This window comes from Apus apus, chromosome 2, assembly GCF_020740795.1.
Source record: "Apus apus isolate bApuApu2 chromosome 2, bApuApu2.pri.cur, whole genome shotgun sequence".
Lineage (NCBI taxonomy): Eukaryota > Metazoa > Chordata > Aves > Apodiformes > Apodidae > Apus > Apus apus.
The window spans coordinates 33,800,528-33,822,600 of NC_067283.1; the positions used below are offsets into that span (position 1 = coordinate 33,800,528).

The 22,073-nt window shown below is 39.7% G+C and overlaps 1 protein-coding gene across 1 annotated transcript; it reads right to left on the minus strand.

Moving 5' to 3' along the window:
• On the minus strand, positions 1-13,981 carry C2H7orf31 (chromosome 2 C7orf31 homolog). Its single transcript, XM_051610225.1, is given in 13 exon segments — positions 1-407; positions 575-709; positions 2,700-2,795; positions 3,011-3,125; positions 3,128-3,190; positions 4,011-4,033; positions 6,052-6,117; positions 6,120-6,235; positions 7,343-7,372; positions 11,410-11,481; positions 12,447-12,450; positions 12,626-12,792; positions 13,929-13,981. Coding segments are annotated over 13 exon segments (1,347 nt in total).
• Between the last annotated feature and the right edge of the window lie 8,092 nt (positions 13,982-22,073).

Here is a 22,073-nt window from a genome sequence, read left to right on the forward strand (position 1 = left end):
TCACTTATTATCTCTGAGGTCTTTTGTCTCTCCTCTTATGGAATCATGACAACATTTTTGGGTTGCTCTCTTAGAGAAGAAAAGCTGCAGCTGCAGCAGTGCTGTTTGGCACTCAGGAACCTCACAGGTAGGGATCCATTCAGGTGGTGCTGTCCTTCATGGCCCGTCCTCTGGTCTTCATGCAGGCTGACATGCTTCTTGATTCCAAAGGTCATGCAACAAAATTCTACTTTCCTCACTCCTTAGCAGTGGTAAGCCTGGCTTACTCAGACTAGCTCGATTTTCCTATACTGTATGTAAATCCAAATATCTGGGCTTGAAGTCTTCTTTGGAAAGGGAACATGCAGATTTTGGAAGGGATTCAAGTTCAGGCCTTGTTTGTTTATTGGCAGCCTTGTGTCCAGATACTTAACTTTCTGGTAGCATGTTTGAGACAGAGTGGCCTGCTCTTGGCTCATGTCCCCATTTCTGGTCGGTGCTTTCTGTTACTTTATGCTGCTGACCTAGAGGAGATACTGTTTTTATTTTACTCAGCAGCATGTCTGAGTAGCTAGCTATAACAGTAGGAACTTGCATAAAGGCAGAGGCATCTCAACACTGGAGGAATACTGTTCTTGCAGAATTGACCCATGGGGACACCAACCTCGAAGTAAATGTGCAGTGTGCCCTCCAAGAGTTCTCACTTGGGAGAGGCTAGGCAGAAATGTTTCTTATTTTAGCAAGGACTGCTTATTTTAGCAGACAGTTGCCTGAGACTAGAGACATGGCTCAGTTAGGGGTCACCCAGGCAAATGGAAACAGCCCAGACATTCATTACTGTCTTGCCACTTTAGGGAGCTTAGAGTCAATCTTTATGCTTTGGAAAAGAAAATATTCTGCTCCACCTCAAGGAAGAAATGGGTATAGATGTCTTGTGTTCTCTTCTTTTTTCTATAAGAATCTGTCTCCCATTTGCGGTTTCATAAGCAATATGAGAGTATAAATGGCGACCTGCATGCATGTGGTTTCAAATTCTTTTAGGAGCTCTTGCAAGTGGGACTGACAATGCTCACTGTCATGTGGCTTTTTAACTTTATGAGCCACAGTTTGACCCACTGCTTGAATACTGTTGCCCTGTTTTAATAATTTGTACTGTTGAGGCTTCGGACACTGGAGCAGAGTCAAAGCCACATTGTATAGGCAGTGTTGAAATGTAAAATACATTTGAGTCCTGTGACTCAATGGACTTCAGCTGTTACTGTGCTGAACAATCTTTGAGTGTTTGTTGTTTAACATATATGTGTTTTAAGTGGAATAATGTTGCTGAGATAAATGAGCATGGTCCAGGGTAGGCCCCTTCCAATCACACTTTGGAAGCCAGAGGGCAATAAACCTGCTTAGTTTTGCATTAATGTAAACTGCCAGTTTGGATATTCATTTCCAGAGACCATCTACTGAAATCACCATAAAGTGAAACATTTGTTTCTTCATCACACTGGAGAAAAAGCTTTTCAATTTCAGATACAGGGATTCAATTATCAGAAACTTTTAAGTGCCATTTCAAAGGGGATTTCCTGACTTGGATTCTTAATTAATTTATTTATTTATCTTTAATCCAATAGAAAAATAACAGAACAATTTGTGGACTTTTATGGCCATTTTTGCACTATAAGAAAATGATTGCATTTTAATTCCTTACTTTGTTGCCATACTTTTTTATGTCTTCACAGTTTGAACCTGCAAGTGCTGTAAAGCTGGCGGTGTTGTGGAAGGGTGAGTAGGAATCCGTTCCTTCTGATTTACCTGTAAAATTGCTTAGTCAGTTAGAATAAATTAGACTCGTGTATGTACTCTGCATGGCAATGTGCAGGTGTCACTGAATGGCTTAAGTTGTTATGGGTAATGATGCATTGGCAAAAAGCAGCTCAACTTTATTTGCTATGCTTATATACCATGTTATGCTTCATTTGCATGAGTAGCATTTAATACAAATACTATCTTTTCACTTTTATACAGGCCACATAGAATGTAAGAATTGTTAAAGACGATAAACGGGGAGTTTTCCAATGTATTTTTATACATTCTCTAGAGTAAATGTCTGCAGTAAAATAGAATCTGCTAATGTTACTGATGCACCCTTAGGAAGAAAGGCAAATCAGTCATATAGGTGGAGGAAGGTGAATCATAGAAACTCCACTGAACTGAACGGATCTAGTTAGTAAGGAGAGAATAGTCTGCAATGATACTAAGTCACTTATCAAAGCAATAAAGACAGTAAGTTGATGTGGAGTTGTCCTGATCAGTTTCAGCTGAACATCTAGCCAATGTTTCAGTCTCTGCAGTGCTGCACCATTCACATGAGAGCTGCCAACTCATTTTATGGAGACTGTTACTCATACTTCTGAAAGCAAAAGGTCGTTTGAATTGCTGTCATGTGTTAGTGGCAATGTTAAATGATAAGATAAAAAATAAGCAGGTAATCCCAATAACTTTCCCCTCTGCAAACCGTGAACAAGTTATTAGTCCATTACAGAAGTTCTGTCAACCAGCTGTGTCAGGACTGATTTGATAAACTGAACTTCTGCCTCTGTTTTAGAGTGAGCCTTGCCCTGCACTTAAGTATTATCAAAGGGAAGGCTTAATTCTGTTAGCTGAATCTAGTAATACTCTTGCCAGTATTGCTTCCACTGGAAGCATGAGATTCTTAGTAAATGCAGTACTTACTAGTTCCATGTCTTCACCTAGTTCTCAAGCTAATCTGCCAACTGCTGTCAAGTAATAGTAATCCAGGATAAGGGGTTTCATAGGACCTCTTCCTTAAAGGAGACATATTTTATTGTCACACATTTTTATTGGTTAGAAAAATCAGGATTAAGGTGCAGTCCCCCTGAAAAACCTCAGATAATTTACAGTTTATGTGGCCTTTGTTACTAAATGACAAAAAATTAATTAAAAAAAAAAAATTAGGGGCTAGCACTTTGTGGTCTTTCATTGCTATCCCAAGTAAATAATTTTAATTAAAAATGCTTACCTGTAAAGTCCCAGCTGTGTGTTGTGATGCCCAGAGCCCTCTCACTATTTTGTAGCATATTGGTTGTTCTTGGAGAGATGTTATGTCCTAGCTCTTTAAAAGTGGAACTGGAGGCTAATCCACTATCTTTGTTGGATTTGGATAGTATATTTGACCCTTCTCTTCAGCAAATGTAGGAAACTGAAGGATAAGAAAAAATAGGGAAGGTATAAAGCAAATATGCATCCTGGATGGAAAAGACTATTTTAAAGGTTTGAAATAACATTTCACAACCTCCTCCCTCCAAGTATCCATTTAGTAAATGCTAATAAAAGGAAAAATGCAGTGGAAAAATATATTCAGTACAGTATTATTACTGAAGTGGAAGATTCAATAGGTACATAGTTCAGCTGAACTCAGTTCAGATAAGTTGAAAGCAAATTCTCCATGGTAGCCACACCTAGGCAGAACACTGCATGCTATATAAGCTTTCTTCTGTAGTCACAATTATAGACTGCCTTAAAATGGACTGCTGTATATTAATAGAGTGCTGAGGTGGCTGAAAACTGTCTAAAGGTTTTCACTTTTTGTATGCGTGATGCCTAATTAATGGCCTGCAAGTGTTTGGGACAGTACAGGAGCTCTCTGTGTAAAAATGTCTCCCATGAGAGAGATGCATAAAAGTTTTGGGGTTTTTTGTTTGTTTGTTTTGGGGTTTTTTTTGTTTATTTTGGTTTTTTTTTTAAGAAAAAGGCATTTTGCTCTTTTCTACGTGAACTATGTACTTGGAAGCACATGTACTGTCTCTGCCAGTGCGCAGCTGCCTTCTGGGAGTTGGAATACTAACAACTTCATGCCTGGATTACCTACAGGGGAAATATTTAACGTGTTCTGGTGGAACACCACTGATCAGAATGACAGATGGATCCGCAGTTTAAGCTGTAGGTGTATGCTCACTATAAAGACAGCTGTGCTGGTGGAAGAGGTTCTTTCTGTGAGCTGCTGCTAATGTCTCTTCTACCTTGGGAGACTGACCTCGTGGATCTGCAGACAGAAGTCATCTTCACTTTGGTAAAAAAAATAAGCAGGTTCAGATCAGCTCACCCATTTAATCAGCATAAGTTAACCAACCCAGCTAGCTGTCTTTTTGGAAGCACTCAATGTGATTATCTGTACCACCAGACAGGCAAAGTTAGTTTTCTTAGGCAGAGAGGTGGTGGCAAGCAACTGAGGGCTGGATCTTATGCCAGAAAAGCTGACCCTGCAGAAGACCATCTGCCCATAGCCATTTGCAGGAGCTCTGCATTGATTCACGCATCGGCAAGGAAGGTCCTTACGTTTTCTGTGCATGATTTTTACAAACAGCAAGGACAAACAGTAAAGCTTTATGAATTGTGAAGCTGGCTCTGTAGTCATAATGTCACCATCAGAGGAATGAAACTGCAGTGCATACTTGGAAGAGCTCTATTGCCAACCCTGGTTCTATCAGTGCTTTTTCTCTCCAGTCTTTCTGCCTCAGTTTCCCTACCCTACCTCACAGTAATGCTCTCAGCATTAACTACGTAATAGTTTTCTAAAGGTGAGATACAGAAATAAATACAACCTTCCAGTAGTAAAAGTCACCTGAGAGTGGGTTATCTGTACTTAACCAGGGGTTATCTCTACTTAACCAGAGATTTCTCTTTCAGTCAATGAGAACTGAAGTGTTCTGATCTCAGAGGAAGTCAAATGGTACGGAGGGAACAGCAAATGAACTTAAAGTATTTTCTAAGTACCAGTGGTAACTGCCCCATTAGTTAGTAATTCTGAACCTGCTAAGCTTTGCTGGAAATAGGTCTTAGCCTCCAATGATGCTCCTGTTGAGCAAAAATAGGCTTTGTAAGTCCATCTTTATAGATGATTAGTGTTTCTTTAAATCGACCGGTGATCAATAAAAACTGACTAAAAATGACTACTCCTAGCATTACATATCCTGTGGAAAGATTTTGGGTCTGGATGGGTGAATACTCCATTAAAAATGCTCTTGTGCCCAATTATATACATAACTGTACAGTGCTGTGTTGATGACTGGGAATGGCAGCTAATTAATGCAAGTTGACTTCCTACTTAACATTATCAGCTTTTGCTCTGCTGAAAAGCTTCTTATCTATGCCAGTGCACACTTTTTCTGTTTCACACAGTTACTGCCAAACCTGTCATGACAAGCACTGCCATGGAATGCAGAGGTGCTGGCTTTCTCCTGTCCCATATTCCCCATAACACTGTGTGGTCAGCGGCTGCTAAGGGCTCCTCTTAAATTCACACAGGTCATATTTAAAGTCTTCTAAAATGCAGTCCCTGTCAAAATCCCAGTGTAGTAGAATGCCTCCAGGGAAAAACAGAATAAGAACAAAAATTCCATGCCCTTTTCCTTTAATATATTATGTAAAACGCTCTCAGGGTAAAATGCTGCTGTGGTTAAAACCAAACACCAAATGATGCCTTACATGTTCCGTAAATAATGAATGTTTAGGGCTTTATCTCAGTCTTTGTAAGGGATAAGAAGAGTTACTTTTTCTTCCTGGACCTTGTTCTACCATCTGTGTAGTGACAAAGTATTTTAATTCAGCTCTCATTTCAGGGTTACTTCTGTTGTCCTTTGCAAAGCTATGACAGGCATGACTTTGACTCCAAAATTGCTAGGCTTTAATCCCACTGATGCATTTTTTTTTCCCTTTCTCTTCCACTCTGTTGTACTGTGAAGAATTATTTGTCCAACAGAAGATACCATGTACACTAAACAACTCATCTTGCTTTTGTGGGGATTAGCCACTATGTTAATAGCTCTGTTGGCTTCTGAGGCTACAAGTTGTTCACTTGAGTCAGGTTTGTCATTCTCAGGGCTGAGGTGTCTTCCATGGAGACAGTAACTATCAGAACACAGAGCTCTATTTTAAGCCAAGATGCTTATGACCACTGATATATTCAGATTCTGGTTCTGTTAAGCTTCAGTAGAAGGGTGTCATAACTTCAGTAGAGTTTCAAAGTAAGTTTCAAGAATAAATGGTAAACCAGAATTTTACCTATGGTGTTCCTTTGAACAATCACATCAAAAGCTTTGGTAGAGGTATTGGGATGGAAAGGCTGTGACTGCTTGCATCAATCCCAGTGTCTTGATCCTCAGGTGATCTGAAATTTGGGAGCATGGTGTACCTAGAGATATGTGTCTGGTAGGGATGGGGCGTGGGAAATGGCAGGCACAGTGGTCTTGGGTTGGTTTTGATGACAGGAAGAAGGATAGAAAGAAAATTTCCTTATTTCACATTTTGCAGGGTTTTAGGATTTGATATAACACTTTGCAAGAGCTGGTAGAGGTGTGAGAACTAGAAAGATGATATCTTAGTCCTGTAATCCCCTCTTGCTTGCACCTTGCAAAGAATTCACAATGATTATTGCCTTGCAGCTTCTGTACATAATCAGTCACACCAATTCATGTTTACTTTTATGTGGCTTAGTGGAATGAAAATGTGGACTCCTGATTCTTGCACAGCTCCAACTAATAGTAACTGAGTTTGTGCTTGTGAAATCAAAATTTGCCTTTAAGAATACATTTATTTCTGGGAGGAAGGAGGATAAAGCTAAACTGAAGAGTTTTATGGAATACTGTAAACCAAGATTTCATGGAGTACCTGAGTTCCTGTGGCTGTTATTTTCATCTTTCAGTTTTCCATGATAGAATAATTTTAGAAGTTACTAAAATTGGGGGAATCCTGAAATCTTCAGAGGGAAATGAAAGCAGCTGTTTATTCCAGTAAGAAAGCCTAGCATCCTGTTTGTACTCTTCTGAACTCTACCACAACTTCATATAGCAGCTTTCTGAAAACAAATGCCCTTCCCCAATTGCTATATAAAGCAAAGTCACAACCTTATGCAGGAGCCAAATTCATTCCATTCCTGGGGCTGTCCATCATGATGGATCAAGATGTCTTACCAAGCTGGGTTTTTCTGAGGCTTCTCTCTCATAAATCTGCTTTATACATACTTTAGATCCCTTAGCTGTGCTTGGTAGATGCTCCCAAACACCTTAATTCACATTAGGTGAAGAGGCCATGAACAAAACAGCCAAGAAAACCCAATTAGCCCAAAGGCAAGTCAGCAAGATCAGTATTTGTTAGGAGAGAGGATGTGCAAGGCAAACACTGCTAATCTGCTAAACCTATCATTACATGCCTCCTTCGAGAGTTTTTTGCCTGGTAGCATTCTTGCTGCTCATTGCCAAGAAACATGCACTGGGCAGTTATGGCTGTAAGGGGAACAACTTGCCTTTTTATTTCATTAAGGAAAGATAGGATATAAAATAGAGATGTAATGTACTTAACCAAAATGTCTGGTGGTTTATGAAGCCTATGTTAGGGAAGAAAAATAATAAATAAATAAGTTACCTGAAGTGTAACACATCCATTTGCACCTCCCACATTTTACCTGAATCAGTGCAATCAATATACCTTAGGGACATATCCATGTGTAAGCAGTGCAGACAATATTCTTACTGATAGCACTCATTAAATGAGGAATGTTTTGTGTTACCAGGTGCCAAGGACTGAAAAGGCACCACGAACAAGTGATGTGCAGAATGCCTTTTTAAGAGGACTGAGGGAAAAAATCTATCCTCTTACACTTTTGTGTAATAAGCTCTATATTAATTAATAGCAGTATGTGTTACTAGTAAAAAAATTATTGTATCACTAATACAAAACAGAAAACATATTCTCTTTCTACTTGCAGAGAAAGTATTTATTCATTCATGCTGATAAATTATTTATAATTTACCATCGATACTTACTTTATGCTTCGAATATTTTTTAAAAAGCAATCAAAAGAAAACACTAACTTTACAGGGCAAGAACTTAATCACTGAGGCTAGAACTAAGAGTCTCTTGGCAATTGTACCAAGTCAGAAAAATGTCTAAGATTAACAAATTAATTTCTTTGTTTAATGGTTCCTTGTGGTATAATGAAAAAAAATTAATTAAATGACTGAAAGACAATTTTCCTGACTAATCTAAATGGTTCACCTGAAGCTCCAAAATCTCATGTATTTCATGAGGAAGGCTTAATTACCAGGTCTTGCTTGAAAGGATCTCTACTGTATATGGGTAGGAGAGGTTGTCTGATAATAGTCTTTTTTTTAAAGCTTCATTATTGGTACAGTGAACACAAAGTTTCTTGATTCTACAAGCCATATATCAAATTCTTTACACCAAAGCCCTCATTTTTCTTAGTCTGGAGGTTCCAGACTCATTCCTAAACAGCAGATGGTGATTCCTTCTCAGGGCTCCTCCTCTTGCTCTGTTTGAGGACAGAGCGGTGTGGGGTGTTAATGAGCTCCACGTGGTCTCCATCATTTCAGCCTTAGCAGTTCCTCTGGGAACTCTCTTCCTCCCACAGCTGGGGATTACTCAGTAGCCTGGTTAATGACATGGCAGTGGCATTGGAGCTGCACCCAAGCTCTGTTTAAGTCACCTGAGACTCAAGAGCTGCAGCTTGGCCACTCTGTCGTTGAATTAGTGTCAGTAAAAATAGGTGTAACATAATTATAAAGAGGAAATATGCCCCCTTGCTCAAAGAATTTAAATACAGTCATGTGCTTATTTTGTTCTACACTGGTGTGGGTGTTTTGAAGATAAACTTCAAGTGCCAGATCAATTTGTTCACACATTCTGATACAACATTCATTAAGTCATGCATTTCATTGTGAAATCTGTGCTGTGATGCCACGGGATGTGTTGCAATCAATATGAGGTGTGATATCTCACAAATTAGCATGACAGCGTAATTCATGTCTCAGCTGAGCTGAACAAAAGATCTACTTTTAATGTGTGATGCTACAAAGATAATAGGACTAAATCAAAGTGTTGGATTCTGACAATCATTTGTGTATTGTTACAATTAAAATGACCTGGGACTCTGATTCAAACTTTGCGTCTGTCTTGAAAACAGTGTGTGTTTACAGAAATAGCCATACTTACGGAACAGCAACCTTTAAAAGTTTATTCCAGAGATACTTCTAATTGATTATCCATTTCTACAGTTAGAACTGGTGCTGTATGCCTACTGGTGCTATAGACATGAAGGAAGATGCTTCTTAGTGTTTATTTTCAATTCACATCATATTACAATATTACATCTGTAACAATGTTGTGTTACACTGTGCATCATTACATTCTTCATTACATTGATTGGACATATTCCTGACATTGGACACATTCCAAACATGCAAAAATAAGGACAATCAGTCTGCTTTGTGTTTTGCATGGCAGAACTACTTTGTAGTACAGAAGTACCTTTGTACAGGACTTTTCACTATAACCTCTGCACTTCAGGCAGCAATAAAATAAGGATGAACATACATTTTCATTACTGTACCATGCTTTATAGAAGCTTTGTTAGCTCAGGTTGTAATAGCCAGCAAAGCTTTGCATTTTCAAAGTTGGATAGTTTTTAGAGTGTTCCTTGTATTTTTAAAACTCAAACTAGGTAATTGATCCCAAAACTACCTAGAATTGATGGCAGTATAGAAAGGTAGAGCTCTGTCTGGAAAGGAAGAAACTAATAGCAGCTTTTCCAAAAGTGCTTTCACTGGAGTTCTAGTAGACTTTTGCAGGAGTCTGCCAGTGTCACACAATAAACAGTTGCTAATTAATATGTTATCTTATATTCAGTCCACAGAGGAGGGAGAGTATCTTTATGGAAACACAAGCTTGGCCTGCAGTAGTTCTGCAGCTCCCCTCCTGACATAGTTCCGTGTGGCTGGCACCCTGGCAGCAGGAAGGGTATTTGCTCTTTGTCTTGGACTTTGAATGTGGAAGAAATGTTTTTATTGGTTTTATTTTTTTTATTTTTGAGTGGGTTTCACTTTTTGTTTTAAAGGGTATATTATTTCCTTCCATTTAAAACTCTTTGAAAGACTGAGAAAATACAACCTTACTGGAAAATAAAACACTCCAGCTAGTACAAAGGATAGTCCATAAAATATTTTTAGAGACCCAGCATATTTCAGGATAAGATGTGAGTGCAAAATAATGGAGAAAGTATAACAGTGTGCAGTTTATCAAATACTGAGGGATACCAATAGAAATGTCACAGAACAGGACACCTGACTAGCAGGTCGCAATGGAACAAATTGCTCACCAACATCATTCCACTGCAGTCAATGGAGTTTCCACCAGAACCACCCAGCTTGACTATGCAACATGAGAGTGCCCACTTTGCATGGATGTTGGTTTTAAAACAACTTTTAAACTGCTCCAATTTCTTTTAAAAAGTGCATGGATCAGTTCTAATCACTGATTACTTAGGCAACTTATAGGAAGAAACTTGCTATTTCCTTGTAGCTTGTAATCAAATTCTGCAGGAGCAGCACAGCCAATGCCTCTAATTTGCCATTGCTGGTCAAAGGCCATAAGCTGTCCCAGTAAAAAGGAGTTTTGGCTTGTACATTCTTACAGGCAACCTCACTCAATTCTGTTTGTCCTGCAGGCTGTAATGAGGCGATAGAGAAGCCTGCAAAAAACAGTGGATTACAAAGAGCAGGGTTGCTGCTTTCCCTTTGTAGCTTCTGTGGCCTGTTTGCAATTACCTCTACTGCTCTTCTAGTGTCTGAGTTTACACAAAATGGAGGAGGTACCTCGCATACAGGGAGTCTGACAGGAGAGTGGTGGGGTCAAACAAGGAGCCTCACAACCCTATAAAGATAGCTAAGAAATCGTGGCAGAATTATTCTCAGGTTTCTAATATTCTCTAGTTATCAATGCTAATATAAGAGGTATAACTTGTTCATTTTCTGCTTTTGAAGAATTTACATTTACCCTTCAAATTACCTTCTCTGAAATCTCGGTAGCTTGATCAAATTTAAGCGTTTTGCTGGTGCCATCAAGTGGCAAAGTGTTGGATTGCAGAACTCCAACAGCATTCAGGTTCATTCAATCTGCTGTCTCTTGAACAGCAACAGTGAGGAAAATAATCTTTGCCAAGCCTCCTGCAAACACACACACACACAAAATGGACTGAAATGCACATAATATCACGGTTACTTCAGTTACTGCAATTTAATCTTGATTCTTAACAAGTAGAAAGGCTAATAATTTTTGAGTATTGCAAGTTGATAAATATAGGCAACCTGTAAAGCAAACTCAGAGACCCTTGTTGAAGAGACACTAAACTGAAGGGGCACAACGATGTATTGTGAACTTCCTTCCCAGATGTGTTTACTCTCCTTTGTCACTAGCAAATCCCTCTTTGCAGAACATGGTCCTTCAGATTTCACACAATATCTGTGCTTCATATCATATGTCTATAATATGACCAGAGTGGAATGTATATTCAGTTTTCTGCTGTATTCACTAAATTCATAATTTAGTTAACGTACCATTTAAGCTTACAGTTCCTCATTCATATGCACATCACTTTTTGTCAGCTGGGTGACATCATAATATTGCTCAGTGGGAAGGTTTCTGTGCAAGAGAAAGCATAAATGTATGAAGCTTATGCTGTATTTGCTGATAAAAATCCAAATCAGTTGCTATGGATTTGTCTTGATTTCTCAGATATCAGCCCTTGATATGAAGACTCATAGATGCTGCCAGTGTGGAAATCTATGCTGGGTTTCATTATCAAAGTCCTGCAGGGCTGGATTTTGAGGCATGCTGAGCACCCATGCCTGAATCCAAAGTTCCTGAGAACACTGAGCATTTCTGCTGGTGAAAGCCTGGCCCTTCCAGCCCCTCTCCATGCACTCCTCACACTCAGTAGGAGCTGTGGGAATGCCTTGAATGAATGGAAGTTCAGTTTTGGATGTATAGGGAGTTATTATGGGGATCACTTTCTACTCCTTCTGATGACAAAAGGTTCCTAGCATCCAGCCAAATTGCATGGTCCCTTTTACTGAAATAAATCTGAAGATGGCACGATATCTGGCTTGAGTTTAAACAATGGAAAACAAAGCAGTTGTTAGTACGGGACATCAGGTGAAAAACCAAAGCAAACCAAACAAAAAAAAACACAACAGAAGAGACAGCAAATGGGAGTGCCAAAATGAAGGAAACACAGTTGGAAAAATCAGCCAAAATCAGTAAGATTTTCCTCGTATTAGAAATAGCCTTATTGTTCTGACCTGGCCTTGCTAATGCTGAACTTCACCCAAAGCACCTAATTAAGTGTCTGTTGCTGAAAGGAATGGGTGGCCTTAATTGCATGGCTGAAGAAGGGAAGTTGAGCACTGACTTTTGTGCTTATGGCTGTGGGATATGTGGATGTTGTACGTTAGGCCAGTAGTGATATTTTTAAGGTCAGGAAGGGTGTTTGGGACAACAGCCTACAGTAAATAATTATCAAATTATGAGCAAAAAAATAAATATGGAAATTTGGGACTTCAAGTGTTTCAGCAAAGTACCATGTCAAGATTTGTGGGTACCAATACATCCCTTCACCAATATTTAAGTCATTGTTAAAAGAGTAGAAGCTAAAATTGCCCATTTTTGGAGTGCAGATATTTGAAAATCTCAGTCTACACTGCTGTCTAACCTGTTAGCTGTTGCTATTGTTAAAACCACTTGATTTAAACAATTTTGTCTGTGAGAAGAATATGCCTAGCCTAACTTGACCAAGGGTCTACACCACTACCATAAAGCTGATGTCCTTTAACAGTTGTGCATGGGGACTTGTATTTTGCCCTGTTGTCTACTTCTGGAAGTACAGGTAGTGCAATTACTCCATACTTTCTGCTCCACAGTGAAGCTTGCAGTATGAAGGAATTCCCTGAACACCTTATATTTGAAATAAAAAAATACCCAAAAATGTCCTTTAATGGCAGCAACAGTGATAGTCACTTGAAATCTTTTAAACAATGACAATCTGGCCTTATTTCCTTGGCTCAGAGTTACTCAGCCATATTCCTTTAAGGACTCTCCACATGTTACTATTACGGTGAACTGTCACTAGGAGGAATAAGTACAATGGTGATTGGCAATTGTTTAGTGAAGACTGAATCAAGTCTAATTATGTTTTCATCAGTGAGAGGAAGAAAGAAGGTGATAGATATGTGCAGCATGAGTGTCTTACAGCTTAATTCAGTCTCAGCTGCCAGCATGTAGATACCTGCACCATCCCTTCAGTAATACGGAAGTGGCATATGGACAGCAAATATATGCTGGAAGCTTTAGCATCTAATTCCCACTGATTTCAGAATTTTTTATTTGTACCTTTGAAAACTTCCCCTCTCTATCTCTAGAGAGAGGTGAGAAATGTTACTGTTTAGTAGCTGTAATTCACACTGAATGCAGGCCGTGTCAGGCACTTCACATGGGTGTGCTACTGGCTGAGGATATGCAGTACATTTCCATGCATCTGTGTCATTTGAAATTAAGCAATTTGATGTGTTTAGATGTGTTCATCTCATATAATTTTGGTTTACAGTGTTGTTAAGATGGACACCAAACTCACAGAAAATTTAAAGCTTCCTTTTCTTTTAAGTGGCAGCAATTTTCCAGTCAGGAGAACAAATGCACAATCAACCATCTTCTTATTAAGGAGATAAGGAGCATGGAGTTGGACTTGATGATCCTTATGGGTCCCTTCCAACTTGAGATAGTCCATAATTCTATGACTCTTGTAAAAGCCAAAGTGAGTGATTTAAGTTTGACTTAGTTGTCCAGGATTTTCTGAAAACTGGATCAAGAAAGTAATGAACTGTTGTGGTATGTGATGGCAATGGTCACCCTTGGGATGTTGGATGGGTGTGCTTTAGTCCTCTTTTCACTTCAATTAAATTGTATTTCATTCATATGAAATCAGAGAAAGTGATGTTTCGGTGACTGGGTTAGGAACCAGGAGCCATGTCTGTGTTTGTTTCCATCACTGAGTGGCCCAAATTCTTGCTTTAGATAGACCTCATCTGTACTACCATCTTCTTCTGATATTGAATGTTTCTGTACTGATGAATGAAGCACTAGACATGGCTGCAGACCAGCAGGAGGGCCTTTGTTGGCTGGGGTGTAGTCGCTGTGCTGCGGTGAATCATACAGATATTCCAACCTGCTCACAATTACCTTCGGTTTCCCTGCCCTGTCCTTCAAAGTATACTGTTGCTCTGGGTTTCTGGATGTGTGACTTCTGATGGAGTGAGGTGTATCAGCTAAAGAAATCCTTTGCTACTGTTGATCATTACTTGGGACGTGGCAGGAGAGTGTTTTTTAATTAAGCTATACTTGGGAAAAGTGCCACTCTGCAGGTACTACCTGGATTCAGGCTTATGGTATTTTTCAGGTGTAAAGTTCCCCAAATTCTGATTTCATCTGACATTGTTTCAGAGGTTGAATAACAGCTCTGAGCCTACATCTCCTAAAATGTGAGGGGTTATAGGCTTGTTATTATGTGGCTATGAGCTTTTCAATGAGCATTACAATCCTGACCTTTCTTATGAGCATAGGCTTTTAAGGAAGAAAAAATAATGGCTACAAAACTTTTTCTCAGAGTACATCTAGATGCAAACTGTGTCAGAGTCCTAAATAGATTTTAGGGGAATCTATGGGAGAGATAATGAACTACAGGATACAGACAGTGCTTCTGTGTTTTGTTCTCTCTGGTTTCTTGGTGTCTGGTTTCCTATCATGTAGTTACTTCCACGTGGTTCAGCACCTGATTTCTGTGGTTCTACTGCTGCCTGATTGCTGCCTGAAAAATTCATTTATTCATTTTGCCAGGGTGCAAAGGGCAATATGCTTTTATTGTAGGATGAACCAAAACAAGAATCTGAGGTGCTGTACATTATCAGAAAGCTTTTCTGTTTTTAGGTTTCTGAAGGAGCTCAAGCGTCCATTTCTTATGTTCCACCTAAAGCCTTGTTTCCTCTTTCTGCAAGTAGGCAGTCAGATGCCCAGTCACCTGCAGGGCTTTGTTGTTTGTATTAATTAAGGTGACTCTTACTGCAAAAATTAATAAATCATTCCTATTGACTGCCACCTGTAGGTTACTAAGTTGCCAAACAACCACTTTGCCTTAGACAGAAAAAGGAGCACTGCACACAAAATCTGCTTGTCTGTTCAGTCCAAACAGGACTTCGTTATGCTTAAAATGTTTCAAAATCTCTTTCTCACAATGAAACATTTATAACTGATATTGATCCAGTGATACTGAAGATCTCAAGGACACAGAAAACAATGTCTCTGCCACAGAATATCAAGAGGGCTAGGGTGAACAAAGTTTTAGAGTTTATTATGAACAGTCCTTAAGAATCTCAGCAATATAGTCAATGATTTAATAGAGACTATGGCCATTTCTGACTTCCACAATTGTAGATTTATTCTGAATTCTGAAAGCCATCTTACAGCTTTCTGGCTCTTTTTCTGACAAAAAAGAAAAAAAAAAAGAAAAAAAAAAGAAAAAAAGGCAAAAAAGCACGTTTTCTGGGATCGGAACATCAATTCACTAGTACCTCCTTTATTTTTAAAAAGTTGCACTTTTCCCTTCAAATTTGTTTTGTGTGGGGAGCTCAAACCACAGTGTATGAATACAGTGTCCTAGATTTTGACCTTGTGAGGGGCTACAGTAGCTGATTCAATCTTGTGAGACAGTTGGAATTTGAAGGAATTTGAAGTGGAGTTAGTACCTCACTGGACTAAAATGCAGCAGCATCATGTTTTGTGTTTGAGTTTCTAGGGGAAGATACAGGGGTAAAACACCAAATATCAAAGGTTTTCTTAGTGCATCTGGGTGCAAAGGAGGAGGTCAGTATAAACCCCTCTACTCTCTGGAACACCACGCAGGCATTTATATATTAACAAATTGCCTCTGTTCTGAGCCACTCTGTTATGCAAGAGAAAAGCACTGGGCACTGTACTTTATACCCAGTGAAGCTCTGGTTCACAGCATTTAGAGTCTTCTCTCAAAAAACATGAGCAACTTCTTAGATGAACTATGTTAAGATGCACTACTTCTTCCTCCCCTGTCCACCAGGAGACTGCAGAGCATTCCTTTGGATGTGTTCCCTGCTTCTTCTGGGAGAATGCTGGCTTTTCCTAAGGAGCCTGTTTGCTCTCTGTCAAGCTCAGTAGGGATGTGTAATACTGTTCAGTAGAAGTTCACAGTTACAAAGGGAAGAACTGAATTAACTGCTCTCCACAAGCTGTGAAAAGGCTTCTTTTGACTAAAACCCAATAGCTTATCACATGCAGAAGACTGAGAGGCCTTTGTTTTACAGCCTTACATTTTCAGTTGTACTTTTAAGCCACTTCTGCATTGCTCTGCATTTAATGGTCTGCTACCTTTTGGATATGGATCTTACAATGGCAAGAGGAGTCTGAGAAGAGTCTCAAGGAGAAAGGATTAAAATCTATTCATGTCACTGGTACATGTTTGTAATCCTCACTTCGGCAAAGCATTGACAAAAAGATTATTTTGATCAAGCTCTCTTCTTCTCAGGAATAAGTCAGTGAAATGCAACAGATTTTGCTTTGCTTTATTAAAATAGGAAACTAATTTGAAATTATCTGAAATATGTTATTGTAGGTCATATGTATGTTTGGGCCATATGTATTGTAAGAAAATAAGCAGATGTAGCATGATAATGCAAAAAAGTTCAAATGAATTCTGTCCTGCTGGCAGTTTCTAGAGTGTTGGGTGGTCTCCTATGGTATCTACATGAGCACCATGGGAATCTTATAGTAATGACTTGGATTCAAGTACTACTGGCTTGGAAAGAGAAAACTGTTCAGAGTTGTTGATTCACAGTCTGCAAGTGGGCAAGAAACAGAAGCCAGACTTTCCTTCCAGCAGGACTGCTGTGGTTCTGTAATTTAATGCAGCCCTGAGTCCATCCTATCCAGACGCTAGTGGAAATTCCTCTCCATACAGCTTTATTAACCTTTCTTGGAAATGTATTTCTGGCTGCCAGAATTACAGCTGGGGCTTAGCAAGTAGCATTTTGGCCCTGCCTGTTGCACATACAGGGAGATACCACAGTTCATAGCTTCTTTTTCCAGCTTCACATCAGCTACCCACTGAGGCAGGGATCTATGCCACCAATTTTAATTTATCAGCCTCCTGGCATTTCAGCCATCATCTGTAGCACCAGCTCATGATCTGACTGCATTCAGCTCCAAATCCACAATATACAGCCAGACTTAAACCCATCTGCAGTCTTACCCATCATATCAACAACAGCCCCACTGACAGGCAAATAGTCCCTCACCAAAAGGGTTCTGAACATATACATCCCATGTCCCTGTAGCTGCACTAGTCCAAAGCCACAAATCCAAAAACTTGCCTTCAGTTCCAGAAATATTGTTCATTGCATGACATTCCCAGGTGGCTGGCTTAATAGGAATCATAGCAGACCAGATTGGAAGTGATCTCAAGAATCATCTGGTCCAACCTTTCTTGTAAAAAGTACAGTCTAGACAACATGGCTCAGCACCCTCTCCAACTGAGTCGTAAAAGTGTTCAGAGTTGGGGAATCCACCACTTCCCTGCAGACATTATTCCAATGGCTGATTTTTCTTATTTTGAAAAAGTTCCCAGCCCTTGACACCTACCTTTTGCAACAGGATCTAAACAAAGGTCAAGGCTTGCCTATGAACAATGCTGTCTGGACACAGTCCAATGCATGCAGAAGAACACCTGCTGTCTTATCCAGGTCTGTTTGCTGGATGACTGGCCCAGTTGCTTAGCAGAGGAAGGCAGAGAGGTTAGAGCTCAGTGAGGGCACTCAGGTTAGAGAGCTGGCAAGAGACAGGGGAAGATAACAGTAGGAGAAGGGTGATGAAGTCGGGTCGAGCCAGGTCCTGGCAGGACCAAAGTCCCAAGTCCTTATTGATCCAGCAGAAATTGCCTGCAAAGGAAATCACTAGTTTCCAGGAGGATGTCATTCCAAAGCAGGAAACATGATAATTCACATTTCAGCCCTGGAACTTTAATAAATCCATGGCTAAGAGAACAAATTATCTCAGTATAAGCCTTTGGATGAGAAAATCTTGCAGTGGGAGAAAGAAGAAAGTTATAGGAAAATGATACCTAAGTAAAATTAATTTCTAAATGTAACAACCTTTCAAATGTTGTGTTTACCTAACCCTAAAGAGATATTATTCCAAAACAGAAGACAAAATCTGTGGAGTAGCCCCTTTCATTCCAAACTTTATTGTCTGTCTTCACTAGAGAAGGTTAATAGGAACTTGTGTAGGGCAGAACTATGAACTAACTTCTCATTCAGTGCAGTGCACTTTAAGTTATGCTTTGGTCTGTGATTTGGTAATATTTGACATCACAGTGAGAGGGTGTTTGGGATCTTTTGGAGTGATAGACACAGTAAGGCAGGTAGTGCTGTTGTCAGATGTTTACTTAGTGCATGAGGGGGAAGATGGTAGGACACACTTGAGAGCTGGGATCCAAGACACAAGTAGGTGATGTGCTGTTTTACGTCTCCTGAATAAAGCAGTGAACATAGCCACAAGCCAAGTCAAAACCCAGTTCCTTACAGAAAAATTGTTTGGGAAGAATTGAGTGAAGTCATGTGCATGTCAGTTGAGTTCTTGACAAATTGGCTGAGCCAAGAACATTTTGAATAAGGCAGGCAGCACAGCAGCAGGACTTCTGTGAATTGTCACTTCTTATTCCCATTCTCGGAAATATCGATATCCTTCCTTGGATCTTGCTGAGATTTTCACGCCGTCCTTCAAAACAGTTGGACCTAGCCACTGGTGGAGTTTGGATTCTGATCAGTTGGCTTGCTGGATTTTTCTCTTTCCTGTGTTTGACAGACATGGTGATAGATTTTGATCTGTTTTGCTTTCTTCTGCTGACCTTTTCTCTAATTGTGGTTTTTGTTTGAGTTGAATTGGCATAAAAATAAATGGCTGTATTTGAAAAGAGTGTTTTTGTTCTGTAGTTTCTTTCACCACACAGGGCAAAATTAGCAGGAGGTCCTAGTTTTCTTGGAAAAACAGTGTGAAAAAAGCTGGAAGTAAGTCATTTGGCAAGTGATAATACATAAATAGCTTTTCTGAATACCTATTGAATGCACTGTTGTGTTATTACTATTATCCAGTAGAGCTGGTAATTGGTTTATTATGATTTTGGACCACTGGCTTGTTTTTAACAGTGATGGCTTGGCCATCACATGAAAGTGAACTACACTTTAATGTTTGTGCCATGTACAAATGATAGAGCTGTATCAGTAATTCCCAGAGTTCACAAGTTTAGTATATTCTGAAAAAAAAATACTTTCAGTGTTTCTTATTCATGCTTCATCTTAGTCTAGAGCTGAATATATGGAAAGGCTCAGCAAAATCTTTTCCTTCATTTCATTAATTACTTAACTGTTGAAAAACTCTGTTATTTCCTTCCAAAAAATACTTAGGAAGACTTAGAGTTGTGGTTTTAAGAAACTATGGAAATGACCTGCCTTAATTGTTATTACAGAGAGTGTGGTGACTGGAGGAAGAAGGCTTAGCACATCACTTCTACCCTCTAAAACTTCACACATTAAGAGGTCACCACACATGTAAATCTATTAATATCTGAGTTGGATGTATCTCTGTCACCTGTATCTCCAGGTTACTGAGTTTGTTTGAGAAACAATTAATTGGGAGGACTATGGTCCCTGATACTTCACTGTGTATCTCCCTTACCAGGCTACTGTGGCTGTTCTGTGCTGCTGTGACAAAGGGGTCAGTGAAAGATGGATATCACAAATTCATGGAATCACAGAATGGCTGAGGATGGAAGGGATTTCTGGAGGTCATCTGGTCCAACCCTTCTGCTCAAGAAAAGCCACCTAGCACAGGTTGCCTAGGACAATGTCTGCAAGGAGGGAGACTTCCCAGCCTCTCTGGGCAACCTGAGCCAGTGCTCACTCATCCTCACAGTGCTTCCTTATGTTCAGGTGGACCTTCCTTTATTTCAGTTGATGCTCTTTGCCTCTGGTCCTGTCACTGTGCACTAATGAAAAGAGCCCCAGTCCATTTTCTTTGCACCCCCCCTTCAGGTATTTGTACACGTTGATGAGATCTCCTCTGAGCTTTTTCCTCTCTATGCTGAACACCCCTAGCTCTCTCAGCCTTTCCTCAAATGAGAGATGTTCCAGACCTTCATCATCATAATTGTGGCCCTTCACTGAACTCTCACTGGTATGTCCATTTCTCCTTTGTAGTGGGGAGCCCAGAACTGGACACAGTACACCAGGTGTGGCTTCACCAGTGCTGAGTAGAGGGGAAGGGTCGCCTCCCACGGTCTGCTGCCAGTACTCCTCCTCATGCCGCCCAGGAGACCATTTGCCTTCTTTGCAGGAAGGACACACTGTTGGCTCTTGTCCAACTTAGCGTCCACCAGGAACCCTAGGTCAATTTCTGCAAAGCTGCTTTGCAGCTGGTCAGTCCCCAGCATGTACTGGTGCCTGTGGTTGTTCCTCTGCACGTGCAAGACTGCACTTCCCTTTGTTGAACTGCATGAGGTTCCTTATCTATCAACTTCTTAAGCCTGCTGAGGTCCCTTTGGATGGCATCATGATCCTCATGAGCCACTCCTCCTGATTTTCTATCAACAGCAGACTTGCTGAGGTTACACTCTGCCCCACAGCCAGATCATTACTGAAGACACTGAACGGGACTGGTCCCAGTATTGACCCTGGGGTACATTGGTCATTGCTGGACTCTGACTAGACTTTGTACCACTGATCATTAACCTCTGAGCCCAGCCATTCAGCAAGTTTTCAGTCTCTTCATCCAGACCATAATTCATTAACTTCTCTAGGAGGATTTTATGGGGATGAAAAGTAATTTATCTAATTAATATTTTCCCCCTAATTGTGGGGGAGAAAAAAGAAGCATGTGAGAATTTCAGTGAAAAAGACTGAGATGTAATTCCCTGGACTTCTCACTGATTTTGATAGCCACAACATTGTGAGAACTGCATGTGCATTTGGACTCAAAAAGAGCCAAGACAAGCTGTTTATTCAAGTGAAAAATTATTCATATTCTTATCCTTAAGCCACTGCTAAAAGGCAAAAGTTAGAGAGCATCGATAGACAGCTTAATGAACACTTCAAGAAATGCTCTTTTCAGGCTGTACATCAACTGCCATTGTGATGCTGCTTTAAAAAAAAAAAAATGTACTTGTTCTAGGAACAAAAAGTTGAGAAGCTGAGTATGATCAGACTTTGTTAATGTTGAAATTTCATGAGATAGATTTTGTAAGGCTAACTGTGTCGTCTGCATTTTCCTAGCTTCTCCAGCAGCCTCTTACAGCAATTTACAGCCCAGGTTCTGTCAGTGGATACATGATTCATCCCAAAAATTAAGCTTCACAAGGAATGTTCTTTCTGCCCTCTTGTGGTCACAGGCCACTTCTGCAGTTTTGCGACGACGTGATTTCAGAGACTTGAATTTCCATAGTCTCGAATGTCTTGCTTTTCCGTTGGAGAATAAACATAAGATTTTGTATCTCCGAGCCAGTTTTTCTGTGAACTATTTATGTATATCTTTTATTCGAGTACAGCAGCTGACCGTTTAGATTGTCAGATGAATTACTTACAATTTTCTTCGTTTTACCTCATAACCTAGAATATGAAGATGTGACTTGCATATTAGAAGAAACAGGTAAGGATTATTTATTGCTGTGATACTATGATTTATTTTCTAGCCACTATGGTAATTTTAGTTCAAAGGCCTGTGCCTCACTTTTGGCCTGTTCACATAACAACTGTTGCATAATTGCATGCAGCAACTTCTTCACATCTTCAGTGATTCTTTAACTTATAAGTAAGTTAAATTGCATTCTGTTTCCACGTAATGTCAATCAATCAATCAATCAATCAATCAATCAATCAATACATTGATTCCAGGAGAGTTACTTTAAATTTATCCCAGACTCATGGCAGGATCAGTCCAATTTATATTTTACAAAGATCTTATACAGTTTAAAGGTTAACACCTTTCCCTTGTATGAATAATGCTATCAAATATAGGCTTATAGAGGGTTGTATTGTTTCAGTTAAGGCTGCTGCTTATCACATTTTCTGACAATCAAGTATAGAGAAACAGAATAGGTATACATGCAC